Source organism: Pogoniulus pusillus, chromosome 3 (assembly GCF_015220805.1).
Source record: "Pogoniulus pusillus isolate bPogPus1 chromosome 3, bPogPus1.pri, whole genome shotgun sequence".
Classification (NCBI taxonomy): domain Eukaryota; kingdom Metazoa; phylum Chordata; class Aves; order Piciformes; family Lybiidae; genus Pogoniulus; species Pogoniulus pusillus.
In genome coordinates, this window is record NC_087266.1 from 1,254,698 (window position 1) to 1,275,823 (window position 21,126).

General features: G+C 54.0%; 1 protein-coding gene across 1 annotated transcript in view; it reads left to right on the forward strand.

The window, feature by feature from the left end:
* Window positions 1–18,674, forward strand: part of ACER3 (alkaline ceramidase 3) — a 61,287-nt gene extending 42,613 nt beyond the window's left edge. Inside the window, exons 7-11 of the mRNA XM_064140200.1 lie at window positions 6,807–6,865; window positions 10,738–10,839; window positions 15,562–15,666; window positions 17,070–17,115; window positions 18,359–18,674. Of these exons, the coding sequence (XP_063996270.1) occupies window positions 6,807–6,865; window positions 10,738–10,839; window positions 15,562–15,666; window positions 17,070–17,115; window positions 18,359–18,412 (366 nt within the window). The 3' untranslated portion in view covers window positions 18,413–18,674. The remainder of the gene's footprint in view (window positions 1–6,806; window positions 6,866–10,737; window positions 10,840–15,561; window positions 15,667–17,069; window positions 17,116–18,358) is intronic.
* Window positions 18,675–21,126: the final 2,452 nt, after the last annotated feature.

The window sequence follows — 21,126 nt, forward strand, 5'->3', positions numbered from 1 at the left end:
TCCACTCCATTTAGTATCTCTGTGGCTCTGCACTAAGTTCTTCCATGTCATTGAAGGGGGAGCTCAGCTCCCTGCTGCAGTGCCCCAGAAGCTCCAGAGAGCTGCAGCAGTAGCTTGTGTGTCACTAGGTCAAGCACAGGCATCTGAAGAGGTCCAAACCAAGGCGATCTGAACTAGTTCACTGGGGAGCTGTCAAGGCATTCTCTAGCACTACCCAGCCATAACTGTGCTGCCTTCTGGAGCCCCTGGGCCAAGAGGGCTGTGGAGATGCTGGAGAGTGTCCAGAGCAGGGCCAGGAGGATGCTGAGAGGCTGCAGCAGCTCTGCTGTGAGCACAGCCTGAAAGAGTTGGGGCTGTGCAGGCTGGAGCAGAGGAGGCTCCCAGGGGACCTTCTTGTGGCCTTGCAGCATCTGAAGGGGGCTCCAAAAAAGCTGGGGAGGGACTTTGGAGGGTGTGAGGGAGTGTCAGGAGTGTGGGGAATGGAGCAAAGGTGGAGGTGGGGAGAGTGAGGCTGGAGGTGAGGAGGAAGTTGTTGAGCAGCAGAGTGGTGAGAGGCTGGACTGGGTTGCCCAGGGAGGTGGTTGAGGCCCCATGGCTGGAGGTGTTTGAGGCCAGGCTGGCTGAGGCTGTGTGCAGCCTGCTCTAGGGTAGGGTGTCCCTGGGCATGGCAGGGGCTTGGCACTGGCTGCTCCTTGTGCTCCCTTCCAGCCCTGACTGATTCTATGATTCTGTGACTTCCAGCCATGGGGCCTCAACCACCTCCCTGGGCAACCCAGCCCAGGCTCTCACCAGCCTCCTGCTGAACAACTTCCTCCAAGAAGCTGTGGGGGGTCAGGCTTTTTCATGGCAAATTGCAGACAGAGTTTCCAACTTCTAAGTGCTTTGGGTCACTCTGTTTTGATGGCTGATTGGTGGGTTAATATCTGAGCAGTGATTGCCAAGAACCCAAAACTCTCAGTGTGGACACTTTGTGTGTACACAAATATTTGAGGCTGATGAATTGACTTCACTAACCAAGGATGGGCAGAAGGCCAAGAGCAGAGGAAAGTGAGAAGTAGAAGTAAGAAGCTGTTGCTAGAAAGGTTATTGCTGCTGTACTTGCTAGAAGGGTAGATGAAGAATCACTTTTGTGTGCTCCTCTCAATCTGGAGTACCCACCTTGGTGCCATGGGAAGTGACTCCTCAGTATCAAACCAGGCTGAGGGATGAAGGGACAGAGAGCAGCCCTGTGGAGAAGGACTTTGAGGTGCTGGTGGATGAAAAGCTGGACCTGAGCTGGCACTGTGCACTCTCAGCTCAGGAGCCAGCCATGGCCTGGGCTGCATCCCCAGCAGTGTGGGCAACAGGTCCAGGGAGTGGATTCTGCCCCTCTGCTCTGCTGAGACCCCACCTGCAGTGCTGGGTCCAGCTCTGGAGTCTTCAGCACAGAAGAGACATGGACCTGTTGGAGTGGATCCAGAGGAGGCCACAAATGTGATGGGACCCCTCTGCTGAGTGGACAAGGGAACCTGGGGAAGAGAAGGCTCTGAAGAAACCTTCCTGTGGCCTTTCAGTAGTCAGAGAGGCCTCTAAGAAAGCTGGGGCCAGGCTTTTTAGCAGGTTTTGATGTGACAGGACAAAGGGTGATGGTTTGAACCTAACAAAGGGGAGATTCAGACTAGATAGCAGGAAGGAACTTTTTTAGTGAGGGTGGTGAAACACTGGCCCAGGTTGCCCAGAGAGGTGGTAGATGCCCTACCCCTAGTAATATTCCAGGTCAGGTTGGATGGGGCTCTGAGCAAGCTGCTCTAGCTGTAGCTGTCCCTCCTCAGTGCATGGCAGAGGTGGTCTAGATGGCCTTTAAAGATCCCTTCCAGCCTAAAACGTGTTCTATGTCTATGAATTCATAGGATTTGCCTTAGTGCCTCCACATCCAAGATGCTACCAGACACTGAGCTCTGAAAGGCTTACTTTCCACTTGTGAGCTGGAAAGATGTGCTTCATATTTAGCCTTCCTGTCAGGTTGTCTGCTCTGTCTTAGTAAGACTTTGGGGTTTCCTCATTGCAGAGATAGAGGCTTCAAAGCTGAAATGCAGGCAGCTCTATTAGCATCTTGAAGAAAAAGGGGGAGCCTGTCTAGTGATGAGATTCTGCTGCTTCCTTTTGTCTCAGTTGTAGTGCAAAGAGAGTTCTCTGGCTTACAGTTTAAAGGCACTGTGAGAGAGGGTAGCAAAACAACTTGCCTGGCTCTTCATCTGTCACTTAGTGATGTGTTAGTTAAAGAACAAAGAGGGAGCTGAAAGAGCTAAAAACTCTGAGTCAGCTTGAATAAAGTAGGTATTACTTTCTACTGGAGCCTGCTTTGGGTGGATGGCTAATGCCCAACACATCTTAGTGAGATGGAACAACAGCCCCAAGCAGAGCTACAGGCTGGGGCCAGAGTGGCTGAGAGCAGGCAGGCAGAGAGGGCCCAGGGGGTGCTGGCAGAGAGGAGCTGAAGCTGAGGCAGCAGTGCCCAGGTGGGCAGCAGAGCCAATGGCATCCTGGGCTGGCTCAGGAGCAGTGTGGGCAGCAGGACAAGGGAGGTTCTTGTGCCCCTGTGCTCAGCACTGCTCAGGCCACAGCTTGAGTGCTGTGTCCAGTTGTGGGCTCCTGAATTGCAGAGAGCTGCTGAGGTGCTGGAAGGTGTTTGGAGCAGGGCAGCAAGGCTGGGGAGGGACCTGGAGCAGAGCCCTGTGAGGAGAGGCTGAGGGAGCTGGGGGTGTGCAGCCTGCAGCAGAGGAGGCTCAGGGCAGAGCTGATTGCTGCCTGCAGCTGCCTGCAGGGAGGCTGTAGCCAGGTGGGGTTGGGCTCTGCTGCCAGGCAAGCAGCAAGAGAAGAAGGGGACAGAGTCTGAAGCTGTGGCAGGGCAGGTCTAGGCTGGGTGTGAGGAGGCAGTTCCTGGCAGAGAGAGTGATTGGCATTGGAATGGGCTGCCCAGCAGAGGCTTTCCCTGTCTGCTTCCTGGCCCTCAGCCCTCACATACTTATAGACATTTATTAATCTCCTCTCAGCCCTCTCCTCTCCAGACTAAGCAGTCCCATGTCTCTCAGCCTTTCCTCATCAGGCAGTGCTCCTGTCCCTTCATCATCCTTGTAGCCCTTCATTGGACTCTCTCGAGTAGATCTCTGTCCCTCTTCAACTGGAGAGCCCAGAACTGGATGCAGTATTCCAGGTGGGGACTCACCAGGGCAGAGCAGAGGGGGAATTCTGTGCTCACATCCAGTCCAACCCCCTCTGCAGTCAGCAGGGACATCCTCAACTTGATCAGGTTGCCCAGAGCCCTGTCAATCCTGACCTTGGATATCTCTAGGGACTTGCATGGGTGACCTGTGCAGTGTTCCACTGCTTTCATGGTAAAGAGCTGTACCCCAGCAAGGGGACTGGAATTATCTACCAGCTTTGTGTAAAGTACAGACCAGAAGCAATTAGCCTTTCAAATAGCTGAGCTTTGTTTAGCTCTCTAGAGCAGAGCACAGCAGTAGCAGTTTAGTTACTGGAGTTGTTTGATGTGGCTCTGAATGCAAATAAAGAGCTGCTGTGCTGAAGGGCTTTGCATAGTCAGTGCTGGAGCTTGCTTTGACCTGCTGTCCAGCATAAAGGCTCTCTTGTCTGCCTTGTTCTGTGTAGATGCACTCTGAACACAATGTGCTGCTAACCTCAGCCAGAGAGGTAAAAGAGGCTTGGAAATTTGTTTTTATAGACTCTGGCAAGGTAGAGTTGACTTTGTGTTACTGCAGCAGCCTCCTTGGTGTCAGGTGCCTAAACACATGCATCCCCTGGGAGGAATGGCTCCTTGTACCTGTACACATCAGGGCCTGACCTGCTGGAAGCAGCTCTGCAGAGAAGGACCTTGGTGTCCTGATGGACAGTAAGTTATCCACGGGGCAGCAACCACACAGTCATGGAATCAGCCAGGCTGGGAGAGACCTCAAAGATCATCCAGTCCAACCTACCCAACCTATCCATCCACTCCATCCTATCCAGCCAGGATCATCCAGTCCAACCTGTCCAACCTGTCCAACCTATCTGTCCAGTCCAACCTGTCCATCCAATCCAACCTAGCCAACCAAGCTCATCCAGTCCAACCTATCCAGTAAAGCTCATCCAGTCCAACCTATCTAACCTATCCATCCAGTTACTGGACAAAGAGGGGCTTGTGGGCCACTGGAGAGAGGTGGAGAGCAAGGCAGAGCTGCTTTTTGGCAGCAAGAGAGCAGTGTTAAGAACAAAAAGCCTGGAGAGTAATGTAATAGACACTGCTGTCTGCAGCTACCTGAAGAGAGGCTGTAGCCAGGTGGGGTTGGGCTCTGCTGCCAGGCAAGCAGCAAGAGAAGAAGGGGACAGAGTCTGAAGCTGTGGCAGGGCAGGTCTAGGCTGGATGTGAGGAGGAAGCTGCTGGCAGAAAGAGTGATTGGCATTGGAATGGGCTGCCCAGGGAGGTGGTGGAGTGGCTGTGGCTGGAGGTGTTGCAGCCAAGCCTGGCTGGGGCACTTAGTGCCATGGTCTGGTTGGTTGGGCAGGGCTGGGTGCTAGGTTGGGCTGGCTGAGCTTGGAGCTCTCTTCCAGCCTGGTTGACTCTGTGATCCTATGATGAATGTCAGTGGTGCCTGAACACCCTCCCTGCCGCAGAGGCTTCTGCATCACTTTCCAGGCATGACTGACCACATTCCATTTCTTCTTTAGCCTTGTCTGCCTTGCAGATGGTGCTAGGTGAGTTGTAAGAGAGTGATTCAAAGATCCTGAGGCAGAGAATAAATGATTGCTTTGACTTTTTGGGGAAGTCAGGTGCTTGCATTCACATTCATCAAGCCTACAGCCAGCCACAGCTTTTGCTGCTGCACCTTCTCAGGGCGTGCAGCCTTTCTGCTGCATAGTTAGTTTGAATCCCAACACTCTGCTAATAGTTGAGTTTAAAAAGCCTCCTGGAAGGTTTCTTCCATGCAGCTGCTCTGTCTGTTCAGGTGTTTGCTCTCAGGAAAGAATACAAAATAATCAAGCATCAGTGAAAGAAGGAAAGCTTTGAAAAGTGGGTGTGGGTGATGCTCATGCAATGCTGGGCTGAAGCGCACAGGCACAGAGGAGAGGGATCAGCTACGTTCTGATTCCTGGCTGGTTGCTCAGTGCCATCTGGTGTTTGCTTCCTAACTCAGGAGAGGAAAGCAGACTTTTGACACAACTGACTTCTTTTGTGAAGTCAAGGAGCAGCTCTGCAGAGAAGGACCTGCTGGAAATGGCCAGCAAAGTGCTCTGGCAGCCAAAGAGGCCAGTGGTAACCTGGGGTGCCTTAAGAATAGTCAGCAGGTCAAGGGAGGTTCTCTTCTCCCACTGCTCTGCCTCAGTGAGGTCACATTGGGAGTGTTGTGGCCAGTTCTGGGCTACTCTGTTCAAGAGGGAGAAGGGACTACTGGAGAGAGTCCAGCAGGAGCTGTGAAGATGCTGAAGGGACTGCAGCATTTCTGTGAGGAGGACAGGCTGAGAGAGCCTGGAGAAGAGAAGACTGAGAATTACAGAACCACAGAACCAGGCAGGGCTGGGAGGGAGCACAAGGAGCAGCCAGTGCCAACCCCCTGCCATGCCCAGGGACACCCTACCCTAGAGCAGGCTGCACACAGCCTCAGCCAGCCTGGCCTCAAACACCTCCAGCCATGGGGCCTCAACCACCTCCCTGGGCAACCCAGTCCAGCCTCTCACCACTCTCCTGCTCAACAACTTCCTCCTCACCTCCAGCCTCACTCTCCACACCTCCACCTTTGCTCCATTCCCCCCACTCCTGACACTCCCTCACAGCCTCCAAAGTCCCTCCCCAGCTTTTTTGCAGCCCCCTTCAGATGCTGCAAGGCCACAAGAAGGTCCCCTGGGAGCCTCCTCTGCTCCAGCCTGCACAGCCCCAACTCTTTCAGGCTGTGCTCACAGCAGAGCTGCTGCAGCCTCTCAGCATCCTCCTGGCCCTGCTCTGGACACTCTCCAGCATCTCCACAGCCCTCTTGTCCCAGGGGCTCCAGAGCTGGATGCAGGACTCCAGCTGGGGTCTCAGCAGAGCAGAGCAGAGGGGGAGAATCCCCTCCCTGGCCCTGCTGGCCACACTGCTGCTGCTGCAGCCCAGGCTCTGCTTGGCTTTCTGGGCTGCAAGTGCACACTGCTGGCTCCTGCTGACCTTCTCCTCCAGCAGCACCCCCAAGTCCCTCTGCTCAGGGCTGCTCTTCAGCCACTCACTGCCCAGCCTGGAGTTGTGCTTGGCATTGCCTCCACCCAGCTGCAGAGGGAGATCCTCTCAGTGCTTATCACTATCTGAAGGATGGGGGCCAAGTGGCTGAGGCCAGACTCTTTAGTGGTGTCTAGCATCAGCACAAGGGGCACTGGGCACAAACTGGGACACAGAAGATTCCACCTAAACATAAGGAAGAAAATCTTTGCTGTGAGAGTGCCAGAGCCCTGAAACAGGCTGCCCAGAGAGGCTGTGCAGTCTCCTTCTCTGAAGACATTCAAACCACCCCTGGACAGAATCCTGGGCAGTGTGCTCCAGATGCCCCTGCTTTAGCAGAGGATCAAGGCTCCAGAGGATCTTCAGAGGTCCCTTCTCCCCCCTGCCATTCTGTGGCAGTTCCCTAAAGGCCATGGTTTGTGATCATCTTCCACGGAAGACTTCCTGGAGGGGAAGTTTCGGGGATGCTCTTTGTCTGAGAGTTCAGAAGTGAAAATGAGCACTGGCTGCTTGTCCCTGCTGTGATGTTGTACACTGTCTGTTGTGTCCAGCTGCTGACCTCTCTCTCTGTTTGTGTTTGCAGATCATGTATGGCACACTGGTGTCCATCATAGTTCTACGATCTGTGTATATAGTGCTCTGGTAAGTGACTGAGCTCAGCACTCTGAGCTGCAGCTTGGGGTTGGAGTCAGCTTTGGGGAGCTCACTGTGAAGAACTGGCAAAGGGAAACTTTTGCTTAGGTGCACGGTCCTGGTTTGTATACAGGTCCTGCACCTAGCTCAGAGCAGTCCTAGGAGGATTGCCCACCAATGAGGTGGTGGAAGAGAGCTCCAGGCTCACCCAGCCCTGCCCAACCAACCAGACCATGGCACTAAGTGCCCCAGCCAGGCTTGGCTGCAGCACCTCCAGCCACGGCCACTCCACCACCTCCCTGGGCAGCCCATTCCAATGCCAATCACTCTCTCTGCCAGCAACTTCCTAACAACATCCAGCCTGGACCTGCCCTGCCACAGCTTCAGACTCTGTCCCCTTCTTCTCTTGCTGCTTGCCTGGCAGCAGAGCCCAACCCCACCTGGCTACAGCCTCCCTGCAGGCAGCTGCAGGCAGCAATCAGCTCTGCCCTGAGCCTCCTCTGCTGCAGGCTGCACACCCCCAGCTCCCTCAGCCTCTCCTCACAGGGCTCTGCTCCAGGCCCCTCCCCAGCCTTGCTGCCCTGCTCCAAACACCTTCCAGCACCTCAGCAGCTCTCTGCAATTCAGGAGCCCACAACTGGACACAGCACTGCAGGGGTGGCCTGAGCAGTGCTGAGCACAGGGGTGGGCACAAGAACCTCCCTTGTCCTGCTGCCCACACTGCTCCTGAGCCAGCCCAGGATGCCATTGGCTCTGCTGCCCACCTGGGCACTGCTGCCTCAGCTTCAGCTCCTCTCTCCCAGCACCCCCAGGGCCCTCTCTGCCTGGCTGCTCTCAGCCACTCTGGCCCCAGCCTGTAGCACTGCTTGGGGTTGTTGTGGCCAAAGTGCAGAACCCTGCACTTGGCCTTGTTCAGTCTCATCCCCTTGGCCCCTGTCCACCCATCCAGCCTGGCCAGGTCCCTCTGCAGGGCTCTGCTACCCTCCAACAGCTCCACAGCTGCTCCTAGCTTGGTGTCATCTGCAGCCTCACTGCTGCTGGACTCCATGCCCTGCTCCAGATCATCAATATAGCTATTGAACAAGACTGTGCCCAGCACTGATCCCTGGGACACACCACTGGTGCCAGCTGCATGTGGCACCATTCACCACCACTCTGGGCCCAGCCCTCCAGCCTGTTCTTGACCCATACCAGAGTGAATCTGTCCCAGCCAGGAGCTGCCAGCTGTGCCAGGAGGTGCCTGTGGCAGAAGGTGCCAAAGGCTTTGCTGCAGCCAAGGCAGAAGCTATCAGCACTTCTTGCTGTCTCCCTAGACAAACCCTTGGGCCTTTTCTCTTTCCAGCCCTGTACATTTCACACACTGCTGCATTCTCAGCACTTCTGAAGCATTTTCACAGGCTCATAGAAGATGTCTGCTTGTAAAAGACCCCAGAGATCATCCAGTCTAGCCCTCAACCTCCTGCAGGCTCAACACTAACCCATGTCCATAAGCAGAAGGTTCACAGGGTGCTGAAACTCCTCCAGGGACAGTGACACCACCACTGGCCTGAGCAGAAGATGCTGATGTTTGAGAGCCCTTTCAGTGAAGATCTAAAAAGGATATTTCCTAGTACCAGTCTGAGCCTCCCCTGGTGCATCTTGGAACCGTTTGCTTTAGTCCTGTTGCTTGCCTCTGAGAAGATGAGGCTGCCTCCTCCTCACTTCAAACTCCTCCAGGCTGCACAGCCTCAGCTGCTCCTCACAGCCCGGGTGCTCCAGGCTCCTCACCAGCCTCATTCCCCCTCTCTGGAAATGCTCCAGCACCTCAACATCCTTCTTGTAGTAAGGGGCCAAGAGCTGAACGTGGTGCTTGAGGTGCTGAGCACAGGAGGATGATCCCCTCCTGTCACAGGGTCACAGAAGTTCTGGGTTGGAAGGGACCTCCAAAGGTCATCCAGGCCAGCCCCCCCTGCCGTAGGCAGGGACATCCTTAACCAAATCAGGTTGCTCAGAGCCCTGTCCAGTTTCACCCCGAAGGCCTCCCTGTCCCTGCTGGCCACAGTGTCTCTAGTACAAGCCAGGATGCTGTTGGCTTTCTTGGCCACCTGGGCACGCTGCTGCTCAGTCAGCTATCAACCCATCCCCCCAGTGTGGCAGGTTTCCAGTCACACAGCCCCAGGTCTGTCTGTCTGTCACTGTTGGTACCTCTGATACCCTCCTTCCCAGGCTATCCTGCACTGCCTCCAGCACATTCTGCCTCTGAAGTTCCACCTACTCTGTTGCTTTCGGTTTTGGGATCTGAAGTCTGTTCTCTTAATCACTCCCCTGCTTCACTGCAACCTGCAAAGACTTACCTCTCCTCTTGGTTAGGTTAGTTGGCATGGGGAGACAAAGAGGTTCAAACTGCTTGGAAGTTTTAACTGAGCTACTCCTCATTTTAGATCAGAGTCACTGGGGAAGCTGTGCCAACCTGAAGGCATCTTTTCTCTAGAAGTTGCTTTTGGATCTAGTTAAAGATGGCCCTCCTCATTGCAGGGAGGTTGGGCTAGAGGAGCTTGAAAGGTTCCTTCCACCCCAGACCATCCTGTGAGCACTGCTCAGACATGTTGCTGTCTTTGAGCCGGCAGTGCCAGCACTTGCCCATGCCCTGCTCGAGCCCTGCTCCTGCTGATGCTGTTCCTTCCTGCCTCAGCAGAAGTATTCACTTCCTATCACTCACATTTCTTAGTGCAGAGGTTGAAGTCACTCTGAGTTGAGAAGGAAAATCTCAAAGAACAACCTCCCAGGCTGCTGCTTCCTCCTCTCCTCATCATTTGTTGCTCTTCCTGCCCGTTTCCCACGCACTGCTCATCTCTTGCTTGCATCTGCTTCCTTCCTGAGATTGCAGCCTGGCAAACGTTCTCTGTTCCCACTGAGTGGTGCCAGCCTCTTGCTCAGTCTTGTACAAACACCACCACTTATTCCCTGAGCAATCCCAGCTGTAATTACTTAATTACCAGCATGTGTAACAGGCTGTTTAGTGTTCCTCCATGTCCTGGCTTAGAGTCAGACAATCAGTCAGGGCTGGAAGGGAGCACAAGGAGCAGGCAGTGCTAACCCCCTGCCATGCCCAGGGACACCCTACCCTAGAGCAGGCTGCACACAGCCTCAGCCAGCCTGGCCTCAAACACCTCCAGCCATGGGGCCTCAACCCCCTCCCTGGGCAACCCAGTCCAGCCTCTCACCACTCTCCTGCTCAACAACTTCCTCCTCACCTCCAGCCTCACTCTCCTCACCTCCACCTTTGCTCCATTCCCCCCACTCCTGACACTCCCTCACACCCTCAAAAGTCCCTCCCCAGCTTTTTTGGAGCCCCCTTCAGATGCTGGAAGGCCACAAGAAGGTCCCCTGGGAGCCTCCTCTGCTCCAGCCTGCACAGCCCCAACTCTTTCAGGCTGTGCTCACAGCAGAGCTGCTGCAGCCTCTCAGCATCCTCCTGGCCCTGCTCTGGACACTCTCCAGCATCTCCACAGCCCTCTTGTCCCAGGGGCTCCAGAAGGCAGCACAGTTATGGCTGGTTAGTACTAGAGAATGCCTTGACAGCTCCCCAGTGAACTAGTTCAGATTGCCTTGGTTTGGACCTCTTCAGATGCCTGTGCTTGACTAAGTGACACACAAGCTACTGCTGCAGCTCTCTGGAGCTTCTGGGGCACTGCAGCAGGGAGCTGAGCATCTCCACATCCCTCTTGTCCCAGGGGCTCCAGAGCTGGATGCAGCAGTCCAGGTGGAGCACTGCAGCTGATACTTTTCCTTTGGAAAACCAACAAGGAAAAGGCAGTGCATTTGTGTGGCACAGCACTGAGGTGTGTTACAGCTGCCTGGAGAGCACTCTGACCTAAGCTGCCTCCTTTCCCTCCCTGCAGGGTATACCCGTGGCTCAGAGGGCTGGGCTACACATCTCTAACTGTCTTTCTAATGGGATTCTTCCTCTGGAATGTGGACAACATCTTCTGTGATAAATTGAGGTGAGTGCTTTCACTTTGTGCTGAGCTCCTGCACTTCAAGGTGAGCTCCTTCGCTTTGTTCTTTCACTTTGAGGTGAGCTCTTCACTTGGAGCCCTTTCACTCTGAGATGAGCTCTTCACTTGGAGCCCTTTCACTTTGAGGTGAGCTCTTCACTTGGAGCCCTTTCACTCTGAGATGAGCTCTTCACTTGGAGCCCTTTCACTTTGAGATGAGCTCTTTACTTGGAGCCCTTTCACTCTGAGATGAGCTCTTCACTTGGAGCCCTTTCACTTTGAGGTGAGCTCTATCACTTGGAGCCCTTTCACTCTGAGGTGAGCTCTTTACTTGGAGCCCTTTCACTCTGAGATGAGCTCTTCACTTGGAGCCCTTTCACTTTGAGATGAGCTCTATCACTTGGAGCCCTTTCACTCTGAGGTGAGCTCTTTACTTGGAGCCCTTTCACTCTGAGGTGAGCTCTTTACTTGGAGCCCTTTCACTCTGAGATGAGCTCTTCACTTGGAGCCCTTTCACTTTGAGATGAGCTCTTTACTTGGAGCCCTTTCACTCTGAGGTGAGCTCTTCACTTGGAGCCCTTTCACTCTGAGATGAGCTCTTCACTTGGAGCCCTTTCACTTTGAGATGAGCTCTATCACTTGGAGCCCTTTCACTCTGAGGTGAGCTCTTTACTTGGAGCCCTTTCACTCTGAGATGAGCTCTTCACTTGGAGCCCTTTCACTTTGAGATGAGCTCTTCACTTGGAGCCCTTTCACTCTGAGGTGAGCTCTTTACTTGGAGCCCTTTCACTCTGAGATGAGCTCTTTACTTGGAGCCCTTTCACTCTGAGATGAGCTCTTCACTTGGAGCCCTTTCACTTTGAGGTGAGCTCTATCACTTGGAGCCCTTTCACTCTGAGGTGAGCTCTTTACTTGGAGCCCTTTCACTCTGAGATGAGCTCTTCACTTGGAGCCCTTTCACTTTGAGATGAGCTCTATCACTTGGAGCCCTTTCACTCTGAGATGAGCTCTTTACTTGGAGCCCTTTCACTCTGAGGTGAGCTCTTTACTTGGAGCCCTTTCACTCTGAGATGAGCTCTTCACTTGGAGCCCTTTCACTTTGAGATGAGCTCTTTACTTGGAGCCCTTTCACTCTGAGGTGAGCTCTTCACTTGGAGCCCTTTCACTCTGAGATGAGCTCTTCACTTGGAGCCCTTTCACTTTGAGATGAGCTCTATCACTTGGAGCCCTTTCACTCTGAGGTGAGCTCTTTACTTGGAGCCCTTTCACTCTGAGATGAGCTCTTCACTTGGAGCCCTTTCACTTTGAGATGAGCTCTATCACTTGGAGCCCTTTCACTCTGAGGTGAGCTCTTTACTTGGAGCCCTTTCACTCTGAGGTGAGCTCTTTACTTGGAGCCCTTTCACTCTGAGATGAGCTCTTCACTTGGAGCCCTTTCACTTTGAGATGAGCTCTTCACTTGGAGCCCTTTCACTCTGAGGTGAGCTCTTTACTTGGAGCCCTTTCACTCTGAGATGAGCTCTTCACTTGGAGCCCTTTCACTTTGAGATGAGCTCTATCACTTGGAGCCCTTTCACTCTGAGGTGAGCTCTTTACTTGGAGCCCTTTCACTCTGAGGTGAGCTCTTTACTTGGAGCCCTTTCACTCTGAGATGAGCTCTTCACTTGGAGCCCTTTCACTCTGAGATGAACTCTTCACTTGGAGCCCTTTCACTCTGAGGTGAGCTCTTTACTTGGAGCCCTTTTACTCTGAGATGAGCTCTTCACTTGGAGCCCTTTCACTCTGACATGAACTCTTTACTTGGAGCCCTTTCACTCTGAGATGAACTCTTCACTTGGAGCCCTTTCACTCTGAGATGAGCTCTTCACTTGGAGCCCTTTCACTTTGAGATGAGCTCTTTCACTTTGAAATGAGCTCTTTCATTTTCAGATGAGCTCTTTCACTCTGAGGTGAGCTCTTTCTCTTTGAGGTAAGCTCTTGCATGTCCACAGAGCTCTTAAAAATCTTTTAGCACAAAGCTTTGTCCTTCCTCTGGTGTGTATTCAGCTCCATCTCATGCTTTCTAGGGCATGCTGCATGCAAAACATTCATGAGGGCCTTTTCCAGTTTGCTCATGACTGAGGGAGCTGCACAGACTGCAGAGGTGGGCACAAGCCAAGCTCAGGAAGTTCAGCAAGACCAAGGGCAAGGTCCTGCAGCTGGGTGGAGGCAATGCCAAGCAAAACTCCAGGCTGGGCAGTGAGTGTCTGGAGAGCAGCCCTGAGCAGAGGGACTTGGGGGTGCTGCTGGAGGAGAAGGTCAGCAGGAGCCAGCAGTGTGCACTTGCAGCCCAGAAAGCCAAGCAGAGCCTGGGCTGCAGCAGCAGCAGTGTGGCCAGCAGGGCCAGGGAGGGGATTCTCCCCCTCTGCTCTGCTCTGCTGAGACCCCACCTGGAGTCCTGCATCCAGCTCTGGAGCCCCTGGGACAAGAGGGCTGTGGAGATGCTGGAGAGTGTCCAGAGCAGGGCCAGGAGGATGCTGAGAGGCTGCAGCAGCTCTGCTGTGAGCACAGCCTGAAAGAGTTGGGGCTGTGCAGGCTGGAGCAGAGGAGGCTCCCAGGGGGTTGGCATGTCAGGGGGTTGGCACTGGCTGCTTCTTGTGCTCCCTTCCAGCCCTGCCTGGTTCTATGACTCTCTGAGTTCACCTCTCAACCATTTCTCTGAAGTCTTTTTTTTGTCATCCTTGAATAGATTTACTTTGAAAAATGAAATTAGATTTCCCTTTAGCTTCAGCTTAAATTGAGGGAAAGTAATGTCCCTGGAGTAACTCTGGAGCATCTCTGGCCTGCTGAGCCTTGCTCTTCACACTTGATTTCATCTGAATGAGGTTTTTACCCTGCTTTTTTTTCCCCTAAGTGTGAGTTGTTTTCTGCCTTTGCCATTTCCAAGGGGAATATCATCAGCAAGAGTTCTGCAGGTTAAAGCAGTGTCTGTTGCCATCTCTGTCAGCAGCAAACAGCAGCTGCCTGGGCAGTCACTCTGTCAGCCAGTCCACTGTGCTTGGCTGCCAGCCTTAGCCTTGAGACTTCTGGCTTAGCAGAGGAGACCAGGAAGGACTTTCTCTCTGTTCAACATATTATCACAGGGGGTAAAAGAGGCTTCTAGACAAAGCTTGTAGGAACTCACCTTCTGACAGCCCAGAAGGACAGTTGGGCTGCATCAGAGGCACTGTGGCCAGCAACTGGAGGGAGGAAACTTCACCACTTTGCTCTGTTGAGATCCTCCCTGCAGTGCTGGGAGCTGTTGGAGGGTAGGAGACACATGGGTTAGTGTTGAGCCTGCAGGAGGTTGAGGGCTAGACTGGATGATCTTTGGTCTTTTCCAAGCAGACATCTTCTGTGAGCCTGTGAAAATGCTTCAGAAGTGCTGAGAATGCAGCAGTGTGTGAAATGTGCAGGGCTGGAAAGAGAAAAGGCTCAAGGGTTTGTCTAGGGAGACAGCAAGAAGTGCTGATAGCTTCTGCCTGAGCTGCAGCAAAGCCTTTGGCACCTTCTGCCACAGGCAGCTCCTGGCTGGGACAGATTCACTCTGGTATGGGTCAAGAACTGGCTGGAGGGCTGGGCCCAGAGAGTGGTGGTGAATGGTGCCACATCCAGCTGGCAGCTGGCACCAGTGGTGTGTCCCAGGGATCAGAGCTGGGCACAGACCTGTTCAATAGCTTTAGTGATGATCTGGAGCAGGGCATTGAGTCTAGCAGCAGTGAGTTTGCAGATGGCACCAAGCTAGGAGCAGCTGTGGAGCTGTTGCAGGGTAGCAGAGCCCTGCAGAGGGACCTGGCCAGGCTGGGTGGGTGGGCAGAGGCCAATGGGATGAGACTGATCAAGGCCAAGTGCAGGGTTCTACACTTTGGCCACAACAACCCCAAGCAGCACTGCAGGCTGGGGCCAGAGTGGCTGAGAGCAGCCAGGCAGATTGATTGATTCTGTGGTCAGATCCCTTCTCAGTCTTCTCCAAGCTAAACAGTCCCAGGTCTCTCAGCCTTTTCTCCTTACAGAGGTGTTTCAGTCCTCTCCTCATCTTTGTAGTCTCCACTGGACTCTCCCTAGTAGTTCCCTGTCTGAAAGAAGCCAGGAGGGGCCCCAGTACTGCCTAGGGCAGAGCAGAGAGACTCTGCTTTCATTCCTTCCTCACTAAACCCCTGGGTTTGCCCTCTGCACAGAGACAAAGCAAGCTGAGCTTCCACAGATCCCAGAATCACACAGCATTAGGGGCTGGAAGGGCCTTTGAAAGACCATCAAGTCCAACCCCCCCTGCCAGAGCAGGATCACCTGGAGCAGGTTACACAGAAATGCATGCAGGCAGCTTTTGAATGCCTCCAGAGATGGAGACTGCAGAAGCTCTCTGGGCAGCCTGCCCCAGTGTTTTGTCACCCTGACAGTGAAAAAGCTTTTCCTTCTGCTCACAGGGAGTCTTCTGTGCTGCAGCTTGCTGCCATTGCCTCTTGTGCACCTCTGGGAAAAGCCAGACTGGACAGTAGGTGATGTGTTTGCCAGGTGGCAAGTGGTCATGTCTGATGGATCCTGGTTCTTCTCTCAGACCTTAAACTCAGCATTTCATCCTCTGTTCACAGGAGTTGGAGGAGGAGGATGGTAGAACTGCTTTGGGACTGTGGGGTGCCTGAAAAATGAGTCCAGAAGTGACTGATCACTCACTGTGTGGGCAAAACTAATTGCTTGGTGTTTTTCTTCCAGAGCACTGCGAGAGAAGATGCCTCCAGTTGTGGGAGCTGTGACCCAGTTCCATGCATGGTGGCACATTCTGACAGGCCTGGGCTCTTACCTCCACATCCTGCTAAGGTAGGAGATGGTTCCTGAACTGCATGTTAGCCATAGGATCACAGAATCAGGCAGGTTGGAAGAGAGCTCCAAGCTCATCCAGCCCAACCTAGCACCCAGCCCTGCCCAACCAACCAGACCATGGCACTAAGTGCCCCAGCCAGGCTTGGCTGCAACACCTCCAGCCACAGCCACTCCACCACCTCCCTGGGCAGCCCATTCCAGTGCCAATCACTCTCTCTGCCAGCAACTTCCTAACAACATCCAGCCTAGACCTGCCCTGCCACAGCTTCAGACTCTGTCCCCTTCTTCTCTTGCTGCTTGCCTGGCAGCAGAGCCCAACCCCACCTGGCTACAGCCTCCCTGCAGACAGCAATGAGCTCTGCCCTGAGCCTCCTCTGCTGCAGGCTGCACACCCCCAGCTCCCAGGATATTCTTTGTGGCAGGAGGCTTAAACCACAGCCTGGCTTAAGAGAGTCTGCAGACAGCTGGTTTGTGTCTCTCTGTTTGCTCTGCACCACCATCTAGTGGAACCGGGAACAACACCCAGCTACAGGCTGGGAGCTGGAGGGCTTCTGTGCTTAGTTCATCACCTCATGAGATGATGTTTTGCCACTGAACTTCACAGAACAACAGAATTAATCAGGTTGGAAAACACCTTCGAGACCATCAAGCCCAACCTATCACCCAACAGCACAGAGTCATAGAATCAGCCAGGTTGGAAGAGACCTCCAGGCTCATCCAGTCCAGTGCTGGAGTCTCCATGCCTGGAGGTGTTGCAGCCAAGCCTGGCTGGAGCACTCAGTGCCATGGTCTGGTTGGTTGGGCAGGGCTGGGTGCTAGGTTGGGCAGGCTGAGCTTGGAGCTCTCTCCCAACCTGCTTGATTCTATGATTCTGTGATTGTCAGCAGACTTGCTGAGGGTGCCTCAGTCTCACTGTCTGTGTCATTGATGAAGATCATTGCACAAGCCTGGTCCCAGTCCAGACCCCTGAGGGACACTACTTGTCACCTGTCTCCACCTGGGCATGGAGCTGGAAAGGGATGCAGGTGCAGAATGAAGCTGTGCTGCTTCCCCACCACCCCTCTAACATCTGCTGTGTTTTGTGGTACACTGATTTAGTTCCATCCCTCCTCAGTGACAGGCTCTGGCCCCTGTTTAGTCTATTCCATAGCAGAGGGAGTATTTACTTCCCTGCCTCTCTCCCCTTCCACCCACATGGCTGAGAGGGTAGATTAGTTTGCTAACCATGGCCTACCACAGAGGGATTTACTGTAGGCTGAATCTAGGCAGAATGGGAGCTCTGCAGCCACAGAAGGAAACCTTCTCCAGTTGGACACTAAAACTGGGCTTAGTCTGTCTTGATTCTTTGGTATGCTGTCTGAAACATGAAATTTGAACCATTCTTTTCTTCTTCTCCTCAGTTTATACACAAGGACACTCTTCCTGAAGCACAGGCCAAAGGTGAAGGTAAGCAGGCAATATTTTGTGTCCACTCATGCAGGGCAGCATTTGGATATCTTCTCCTTTGAGCTTAGAAGCATGGAATGGGCTGGGTTGGAAGACACCTCCAAAGGCCACAGGCTCACAGGATGTCAGGGGTGGGAAGGGACCCAAAGAGCTCATCGAGTCCAACCCCCCCGTTGGAGCAGGACCACACAATCTAGCTCAGGTCACAGAGGAATACATCCAGACAGGCCTGGAAAGACTCCAGACCTGTCATCATCTGGGAATTAGGCCCAGCAGCAGCAAGAGAGGCTGGCACTACCCAGGTGGGTCAGGGAACTGGGGCTGCCCAAGCACCAGCATCACCAGCTGGGAACTGGGAACTGGCAGCAGCACCTGGATCACATGGGCTCTGGCATCAGCCACAGTGACCTCCTAGGCCCTGGCACTTTGACCACTGCCCTGGCACCAAGTACAGTCATAGAAGTGCAGAATGGTTTAGGTTGGAGAAGATCTTTTCACAGGCTCACAGGATGTCAGGGGTGGGAAGGGACCCAAAGAGCTCATCCAGTCCAACCCCCTGCCATAGCAGGACCACACAATCCAGCTCAGGGCACACAGGAACACATCCAGACAGGTCTGGAAAGGCTCCAGAGAAGGAGACTCCACAGCCTCTCTGGGCAGCCTGTGCCAGGGCTCTGGGACCCTTCCAGGCAAGAAGTTCCCCCTTGTGCTGAGCTGGAACCTCCTGTGCTGCAGCTTCCATCCATTGCTGCTTGTCCTGTGCCAGGGAGCAGTGGGCAGAGCCTGTCCCCCCCTCCTGGCCCTCAGATAGCTACAGCCATTGATTAAATCTCATCTAGCCCAAGCCCCTCTGCAGTCAGCAGGAACATCCTCAGCTAGATGAGGTTGCTCAGAGCCCTGTGGAGCCTCACCTTGAATACAGCCAGGAATGGGGGCTCAGCTACCTCCCTGTTGCAGTGTTCCACCACCCTCATGGGGAAGAACCTCTTCCTAAAGAGGGACAGGGCTGGGTGCTAGGTTGGACTGGATGAGCTTGGAGGTCTCTTCCACCCTGCTTGATTCTGTGATTCTCTTCTGTTGGGGCTTCCTGATGCCTGCTGATGAGCACTGCCTCTGAGTGCTACCTAACATCCCCAGCAGCGCAGTCGGAGCGGTGCTCAGCAGCGTTTGATTTCTGTTCCAAGTGCCATTAACAGTCCAGGCAATCTCTTTCCCCCCCTCTTCTTATTTTTCTTCCTGACAGTTTGTTTTTGGAATCTGGCCTGTCCTCCTTGTGGAACCACCCAAGAAGCTTTGACCAAGCACCCCAGCAGTCGCACACCACCACCTAGCCCTGGCCGAACCAAGCGATTCAGCAGTTAACTGTGGCTTGAAGTGTCACAATTATGGATCAATTCAAGTCCCTTCCCTATGACAAGGACTTCTCTGTGCTTCTAGGGCCAGCTGGCCAGCACAGAGCACAGAGCTGGCACACCAGGGGAATAATGTTTAGTACAGCTTTATTCTAAGTTGTTAAAACAAAGATCTGAGAGCCAATACATTATTTTTTCTGTACATAATGTATAGCTGATGGGCCTGAGCTGATACTTCGTGCTGGTCACACACACACACACACAAAGTAACCAGGTCTGGAGTGGGTTGCAAACCTTCTGTTGGTTTTCATTTACCATTCAGTTGTTGTCCTCTCTGTGGTTTCAGCTCGTGGTGGTAGTAAGTGAATGCCAGCAGCAGGCTGGCAGCGGCCGAGCTGGGCACTCGCCTGGCTGCTCAGCGGCTCCATGCTCAGCCTTCAGCTGCTTTATCCTCCCCTTTTATACACTCCATGGAGTATGTGGTGGTTGGTTTAGGCCTTTGTTCTCTCCTGCTCGCCCACAGCCTCCTTGGCATTTTCAGTTGGGGTATGGGTTTGATGGGTGGACACCTCTGGATGGGTACAGAATTGGCTTGATGGCTGCACCCAAAGAGTGTTTGTCAGTATCTCCATGGCCAAGTGCAGGCCAGGGACAAGAGGAGTCCCTCAGGGATCAGTCCTGGCACCAGTCTTGTTCAACAGCTTTGTGGGTGCCATGGGCAGAGGCACTGAGTGCAGCCTCAGCAGGTTTGCTGCCCACACCAAGCTGTGTGCTGCAGCAGCCAGGCTGGAGGGCAGGATCCATCCAGAGGGAGCTGCACAGGCTGCAGAGGTGGGCACAAGCCAAGCTCAGGAGGTTCAACAAGAGCAAGGGCAAGGTCCTGCAGCTGGGTGGAGGCAATGGCAAGCACAAATGCAGGCTGGGCAGTGCCAGGCTGGAGAGCAGCCCTGAGGAGAGGGACTTGGGGGTGCTGGTGGAGGAGAAGCTCCACAGGAGACAGCAGTGTGCACTTGCAGCCCAGAAAGCCAAGCAGAGCCTGGGCTGCAGCAGCAGCAGTGTGGCCAGCAGGGCCAGGGAGGGGATTCTCCCCCTCTGCTGAACAAGGCCAAGTGCAGGGTTCTGCACTTTGGCCACAGCAACCCCAAGCAGCACTACAGGCTGGGTCCAGAGTGGCTGAGAGCAGCCAGGCAGAGAGGGCCCTGGGGGTGCTGGCAGAGAGGAGCTGAAGCTGAGGCAGCAGTGCCCAGGTGGGCAGCAGAGCCAATGGCATCCTGGGCTGGCTCAGCAGCAGTGTGGGCAGCAGGACAAGGGAGGTTCTTGTGCCCCTGTGCTCAGCACTGCTCAGGCCACCCCTGGAGTGCTGTGTCCAGCTGTGAGCTCCTGAATTGCAGAGAGCTGCTGAGGTGCTGGAAGGTGTTTGGAGCAGGGCAGCAAGGCTGGGGAGGGGCCTGGAGCACAGCCCTGTGAGGAGAGGCTGAGGGAGCTGGGGGTGTGCAGCCTGCAGCAGAGGAGGCTCAGGGCAGAGCTGATTGCTGCCTGCAGCTGCCTGCAGGGAGGCTGTAGCCAGGTGGGGTTGGGCTCTGCTGCCAGGCAAGCAGCAACACAAGGAGGGGACAGAGTCTGAAGCTGTGGCAGGGCAGGTCTAGGCTGGATGTTGTTAGGAAGTTGCTGGCAGAGAGAGTGATTGGCACTGGAATGGGCTGCCCAGGGAGGTGGTGGAGTGGCCGTGGCTGGAGGTGCTGAAGCCAAGCCTGGCTGGGGCACTTAGTGCCATGGTCTGGTTGGTTGTGCAGGGCTGGGTGCTAGGTTGGGCTGGCTGAGCTTGGAGCTCTCTGCCAGCCTGCCTGATTCTATGGTTCTGTGACAGCCCAGAAGGGCAATTGGGCTGCATTCAAGGCACTGTGGCCAGCGATTTGTGGGAGGGAATTTCCCCTCTCTGCTCTTCTGTGACTCTCTGTGTGCCAGTTCAGCTTTCAGTTCATGTCTTTCCCTTATTTTACAAGTCTTAAGTCTTGGTCTGACTTTCAGAAGCAGCTTCTCATTCAGGAGTACTGAAGGAAGAGGAAAGACCAAGACTGATGTTGAGAATACTCCAAAACTCCAATTGGCAGCACTTTGCTTGCTCCTCATCTGTCCCTCACGAGGTTACCCTGTGGAAAGTTGACCAGCTCTTTGAAACCAAACTTTGGGGGTTAGTGGGCAGGGACAGACTCTCTGGTTTCTCCTGTGACTTTGACTCCTCAGGTCTTGAGGTGCCAAGAGTCTGGCTGAAGGCCTCCCTGCTGCCATGCTGTGCAGTTCTTGTCTGCTTTTGAGGCTCTGATGGAGTTATCTTTTTCTACCATGAAGGGAAGAGAGAGAGAGAGAGAGAGAGAGAGAGAGAGAGAGAGAGAAGTGTTCAAACTGATTGAAATCCCATTCTGCATTGATTGAACACATGCCCACAGCAGCAGGGCAGCTATAAAGCTGCCTCCCAGGGCACAAAGTCCTGACTGCTGTACAATCAGTGCTGACTGAAATGCTCTGCTCCCTTTAATGTCTTTTCCCCCTCCCTGCTATTTTCATCCTCTGTCTCCATCAGTAACAACCATGTGAGTCTCCAAGGGAAATCACAGCTTTTGTTCTCACCCTGGACTCTGGGGATCAAACAGACCTAAAC